Source organism: Heterocephalus glaber, unplaced genomic scaffold (genome assembly GCF_053883595.1).
Source record: "Heterocephalus glaber isolate CG9 unplaced genomic scaffold, H.glaber_assembly_v1.0 deba00001733, whole genome shotgun sequence".
Classification (NCBI taxonomy): Eukaryota; Metazoa; Chordata; class Mammalia; order Rodentia; family Bathyergidae; genus Heterocephalus; species Heterocephalus glaber.
This window is the reverse complement of record NW_028258444.1, coordinates 8,300,905-8,307,768: the sequence shown is the minus strand read 5'-3', so window position 1 is coordinate 8,307,768 and position 6,864 is coordinate 8,300,905. Positions and strand designations below refer to the sequence as shown.

At 33.9% G+C, this 6,864-nt stretch overlaps 1 protein-coding gene across 2 annotated transcripts in view; it reads left to right on the top strand.

Annotated features, from left to right (window-relative positions):
• The window catches only part of Abcd2 (ATP binding cassette subfamily D member 2), a 56,576-nt gene continuing 49,712 nt past the window's right edge, over window positions 1-6,864 (top strand). The window contains exons 1-2 of one of the 2 annotated variants that reach the window (XM_004855005.4): window positions 1-1,167; window positions 2,545-2,725. In XM_004855005.4, the coding sequence (XP_004855062.1) occupies window positions 232-1,167; window positions 2,545-2,725 (1,117 nt within the window). In that variant the 5' untranslated portion in view covers window positions 1-231. The remainder of the gene's footprint in view (window positions 1,168-2,544; window positions 2,726-6,864) is intronic. The other variant, XM_087200237.1, reaches the window with a different exon arrangement.

Below are 6,864 nucleotides of genomic sequence, written 5' to 3'. Positions count from 1 at the left end.
GGGAGGAGCCTGGCTCAGCTAGAGCTTCTAAGGAAATCATCCTCTGTACTTGCAGTGAAGTCTGAGCCCTGCTGCATCTGTTACAGCACAACAAAGTAATGAAACAGTAGAGGGGAAACGCTGAGCGCTTTGGGATGCCTTAGCCCTTTCTGAAACATTTGCCAAGGGTTTCTGTGGAGCACGATCTTTTAAAACGAGTTTTTCTTGAAGGTGGTTTGGGTAACTGGGAAAATGATACATATGCTAAATGCAGCCTCTGATCGAGTGAAATGGACCAGATCCGGTGCTGCTAAGAGGGCTGCCTGTCTGGTGGCTGCGGCATATGCCCTGAAAACCCTCTATCCCATCCTTGGCAAGCGCTTGAAGCAATCTGGGCAAGGAAAGAAAAAAGAAGCTTGCCGGGCTGCAGAGAACAGAGGAATACTGCATTGCACCGAGACCGTTTGTAAAAAACCTTCTCCTGGAGTGAATGCAGATTTTTTCAAACAGCTGCTAGAACTTCGGAAAATTCTCTTTCCAAAACTTGTGACCACTGAAACAGGGTGGCTGTGCCTCCACTCGGTGGCTCTAATCTCAAGGACCTTTCTGTCTATCTACGTGGCAGGTCTGGATGGGAAAATTGTGAAAAGCATTGTGGAAAAGAGGCCTCGGACGTTCATCTTCAAAATAGTAAAGTGGCTTATGATTGCTATTCCTGCTACCTTTGTCAACAGTGCAATAAGGTACCTGGAGTGCAAGTTGGCTTTGGCCTTCAGAACTCGCCTCGTAGACTACGCTTATGAAACCTATTTCACAAATCAGACTTATTATAAGGTGATCAACATGGATGGGAGGCTGGCAAACCCTGACCAGTCACTTACTGAGGACATTATGATGTTCTCCCAGTCTGTGGCTCATTTATATTCCAATCTGACCAAACCTATTTTAGATGTAATTCTGACCTCCTATACACTCATCCAGACTGCTACATCCAGAGGTGCAAGCCCAGCTGGGCCTACCCTGTTAGCAGGGCTTGTGATATATGCTACTGCTAAAGTGTTGAAAGCCTGCTCTCCCAAATTTGGTAAATTGGTGGCGGAAGAAGCTCATAGAAAAGGCTATTTGCGATACATACACTCCAGAATTATAGCCAATGTGGAAGAAATTGCCTTTTACAGAGGACAGAAGGTAAGACAGAAATTAAGGTGATGAGTGAAACATAAGACTGTTTAGTGACTATAGTGCTAGATACCATCTGTTGTATTGTTAATGGCCCCACTTGCTTAGCATTTTGCATTCTTCTGATATTGAAACTTGTATTAAAATATGTACTTCATTGTCCTTTTAAATCACAAGTTGTTGAAGAGTTATAAGTGCAAACTTTACTAAGCTTTCATCAGAATAAAATTTCAACACTCTAACAAACAATCTACATAGACTCAGTTACTCAAATATAATCAAAATCATCTGAAAGTATTTTCTTAAACTTTAAATCCTAACTTGGTAGATGGTCCTAGAACATGTGAAGGAAATATATATTTGGAAACTAAGAATAAATACCTTTCCATTGAGATAGAAAATTTAGGAGGATATTTGTTGTTGTTGTTATTAGGAAAACTCCATGCTTTTGTATAGAAGACAATTTTGACAATCTTGCATGTCTGATCAATAATGGCCTGTTTTAAGAAGTATAGGAGAATGTCTCACAAAGTAACATTTCCATTACTCTTAATTCATTTTCAGCATGAATATTTTGACACAAATAAAAAGAGATGAAATAAATTTTGTTTAGCTTCAAAGAAAAAACTGAAATAAGTAAATAAATGAAGACAGGGAGTTCCAGAATACTATTTTAAGTTATATTAAAATTAACCCAATTACATAATCTTGTAGTGCATAAAAGTAAATGTTGAAGGTAATGCATGTGAAATGACTTGGCAGATGAAATATTAAGATATTCTAAAATTGAAGATGGTATTTTAATGATCAAGCAGAATTATTTAATTCATAAAGCATTAGCAATTATCAGTTTTATAATACCAGAACCAACTGAACAAATTTAGAATGTCCACTTCCACTTGAAAATTGGTCTCAATACGTTGTATTAGTTATTTTGATTTGTCATTGTTCTTGAATAATTGAATACAGCACAGTAAACTATGGAATGTTTATTTTTAGATATTTTTGGTGTGATCAAGAATAATATGGATCTACCATTGTTTATACATATCTTATAGAATATCATTTAATGTTAACATCTTATAATTTTGAAATCTTATCTATAAATCATATATGTGCAGGCTAAGCAAGTTGTACCACTGAGCTATATCCCCAGCCCATTTGTATATATTTTATGCTTAGTTTTTTCAAATAAAGCAAGTGTAACCAAGACTTATCATGACTATAATATTAATTTACCTTTATCGGTTGTTTAGACTTGTAAATAATGCTATATTAAGTAAACAAAGTAATACAGTACATCCATATAATTATATAAAGTCTTGAAGCACATGTGATATTTTCATAATTCATGCTGGGTTAATTCTAATCTATTTCCTCCTGTAGATAGAAATGAAGCAACTCCAGAAAAGTTACAAAGCTTTAGCGGATCAGATGAACCTTATTTTATCCAAACGCTTGTGGTACATCATGATAGAACAGTTCTTGATGAAGTATGTTTGGAGCGGCTGTGGATTAATTATGGTGGCTATACCTATTATCACTGCAACTGGCTTTGCAGATGGTGGTAATGACATTTATGCTTTGTATTAAATACATGGCTAACATTGTTTCTCCAGAAGGTGTCATTGATAGTTTTGTGTGGGTGAAGCTGTATATATGACCAGTATTCTCAGTTTTTAGTGGTCAGAAAAAATGACAGGCTTTTCAGTGTTCAGTAAGGAGACCAGAAATATGAAAGAAGGGAGACAAGTGATTCAGAGGATCTTTCCAATTCTGAAATATTTTAGAAATCTCTGATAGTGTTTCTGGGAATCTGCTTTGAGCAGTTTTAACTATACTGCCTAATACAGAATGGTTCCCTAGCTTACGTGTATCATCAAAACAGTACCTTCAGAAAAAGTATAAAGTATAACCAAGAAAAACATGTTTCATTCTTCATGTCTCTTGCATTTAGTCTATAATATTCTATAACTGAATTGGCCCTGATTATGATTGGATTGGTTCACATCAAAGAATTCAACTTACCACAGATCAAAAATATTTGGGAAATGGGCCGGGGATTTAGCTCAGTGGTTTTGCCACCTGCTGCGCAAGCACAAGAACCCAAGTTCGATCCCCGGTTCCAAAAAAAAAAAAAAAATTGGGGGAAAAAATATGTCTTTAACAAACATGTACTTCTTTCTTGTCATTATTCCCTGAAGAACATAATAGAATAACCACTTACATAGCATTTATATTAGGTATTAATACCTAGAGATAATTTAAAGTATAAAAGAAGATGTAAGTTGTGTGCTGCTACAACCCCATTTTATATAAGACACTTGAGCATCTGTAGATTTAGAATCTCCAGAGATTCCCCCTTCCCCTGTGGGTACCAAAGGATGACTAATTGAAGTAGCAGTATTTTCTACTCTTGGCCCAAAATAAAACCTCCTCTTCCCTCTTTAAAAGCCACTTGAACAAAATTTGGCCTAGTGTTGAAGGAGCCAGACAAAAGCTCAAGCTTCACAGCAAGAAAGAGCTCTGTTCAAATCTTGGCTCCTGCTCTTCCTGCTTAGATTCTCTTAGTCATATTAATGAATCTCTCCAATCTTCAGTTTTCTTACCTATAAAATGAGAATCAGGAAGGCTACCACATGGGATTATTGTTTGGATTTAGTAGAATGATGTTTATAGAGTACAAAGCATGTTATACTTGCTATATGGTGACAATTATTACTTAAAAAACAAAAGACAAGAATAATGTAACAGAATTCACACTATTTTTATAGTTATTATGGTGTACAACTAATGATTAATATTTATTTTGTTTAGGGTGAACTAATAAAAACAAGTTAAAATATAGTGTTCTTCAATATTTTGAAACAGTGATTCAATGCTTTAGCATTGCTAAATTTGAGTCATTCTTAATCTAAAAATGTTTATTTTAGTAAATTATGAGTTGTCAGTTCTTCTTCATGGTAAGTGCTATACACACACCGAATATACTATGTAACTAAACTGTTTAATAGAAGCATATTTAGGCCACTGGGAAAATTGAATTGTATCTGTATGTTTCCAAAATTTATCCAAAAAGTACCATAAAAAGTTTATATTGAAAAAGTATTGTTAGTATAGTATTTTAGACATAATCCCTTTGTAGTGAAATAAATAACATTTTCAAAAGAGTATTAGAGAAAAAAGACTTAAAAACCTATGGTTTTAAGATTAGTTTTACTAAGAAATTTGACAAAATATTCATTAAAAATTATCCATTAAAATAATAATCACTGGGCCAGATGTAGTGGCACACAACTGTAATCCCAGCACTCTAGGAAGCTGAGGCAGGAGGCAAGTTTGAAGCCAGCCTGGGAAATGTAGCACATCAGCAAGACCCTGTCTCAAAATAGAACATTAAATAAGGTCTGGTTCTGTAGCTCAGTGGGAAAGCCCTGAGTTCAATCCCCAGTACTGCAAAAAAAAAAAAAAAAGAGAGAGAGGGAGAGAATCATTAAAAAGTTTATGTATAATGTAAATTAGAGACAATCCCTTAATGGTATGGTTCTGTTAGCAGTGTTTGGTTGTGTTAGAAAACCCTGGAGTATTCAAAACAGAACAAAGAAAATGTAGCTGTTAATGGTGACAGATTAGTCCCACAGAGACTAGTACAAAGTAAACAGTGTATGGGAAGAATCTATAAAGCTTACTTAACAAGATGTAATAAGATACTTAAAAATAAATCCTGAAAAAAAATTAAAAGAACATTATATTAGATTAAAATTTTAGTAATACTTAAATTGCTGCAAACAAAACAAAGTTTATCTTAAGGCTTTTTCAAAAAAATTTTATACAGAGAAGAGCAATGTAAAAGTTTTATACAAGAAAAAATGAAATCATGACAACATTTTTGAGAGTGCTTCAAAATATTCTCTAATATCTAAGGTTATTACATGTTTTTATTTGTAAATTTATGGATATATTTACTAAATATACTTGACCTAAAATGAGTAACATGTGAAACCATTATTTCACTTAGGTAAGACAAATTTTTAAAGAAAATGATATATCTTTGAGGCTTTGTGTCTTGGAATTACGTACCATATTTTCTAATCTAGTCTTCAATTTTAATTTACACTTAATCCCTTAGATTTCTCATATGTTAGAAAAGAATAAGTTCATAATACTTATATTTTAAGACAAAAGGAAGTAGAAAATAAATGAATGAGAGAGTACCAAAGAGAAACGGAAAAAAATAGGATGAGGAGGAAAAAGACAATAGAAAAGGGGAAAAAGAAAACTTTTGGTTTGCTATTTAATGGTCATTCACCCTTGGAAAAATTACATAAACTTTAGAAGTTTCTTTTGGCATATTATTAATAGGAATAATAATAATATATATCATTAATATGTATTATAAAATTATCTGTGATTTACTTAATGTGCTTTGAAACAGTCCTTGACAAGTTGTAAAAATGTAGGTGGAAGCAGTTGTTAATTATTATTTTCTTACCCTGTTGGCTCTGGAATTAGACTATCTGGGGTTCAAATGGTGGCTATTTTGCTTGCCAGGCTATGACATGAGGCAAACCATTTAAGTTTTCTGTTTTTTTAATTGATGCTTGTTGGTAAAACAGAATAGTGATGTTAAACAGAATAGCAATGGGTAAATTGATGCATGCATGTGACATAGCTTTGTAATTTTCAATGCCATTACTCCCCTCTCCTTTTCCTCCTTCCTCCTTTTAATCCACTTCCCCATCTCCAAAGTCTATTTTCTAGTTTACTGTTATGTCTCCTTTATTTTTTATTTATGTGTTTGCTCATTTGTGTGTGTTCAGGTTTCTTGTATAAAATATATATATAATATTTGACTTTATAATTCTGGTTTACTTCCCTTATCATTACAGTCTCCAGTTCCATCCTTTTCTCTGTACATGATGTGATTTCATTCTTCTTTATGACTGGTTAATATTGCATTGTGTGTATATACCATATTTTCTTAAGCCACTCGTCTGGTAAAAGGCATCTAGGCTATTTCCACAACTTAGCTATTGTGAATTATGCCATAATAAATATAGGAATTGCTATGGTCTTTAATTCTGTAGGGGATGTACCCTGGAGTGGTACAGCTTTATCAAATGATATGTCTACTTTTAGCTTTTTTGAGGAGTCTCCATACTGATTTTCAGAGTCCTTGCACTACTTTACATCTCAACCAACAATTTAGGAGGGTTCCTTTAGGAGGGTTCTGCATCTCACCAGAATTACTTGTTTATTGAATTCTCGATGTTAGCCATTCTGACCGAGATGAGATGAAATCTCAAAGCAGTTTTGATTTGCATTTCCCTAATGGCTAAAGATGTCAAGCATTATTTCATATACTCATTGGCCATTTGTATCTCTTCTTTTGAGGAATGTCTATTCAGTTCAATTGCCCATTTTTTCTATTCAGTTCAGTTCCCCATTGTTTGGATATAGGCCATCTGTTTGGTTTTTTTATAGTTCTTTATATATTATAGGTAGAAATCCTTGGTCAGAAGAGTAGCTAACAAAGATTTTCTCCTATTCTGTAGATTGTCTCTTCACTCTGTTTATTGTTTTCTTTCCTGTTCAGAAGCTTTTTAATTTGATATAATCCTATTTGTTGACTTTTTATTGTTTGCTGTGTTATTGGAGTCCTATTTGGGAAGTCTTTGTCTGTGCTTAGGGCTTCAAGTATTTCCC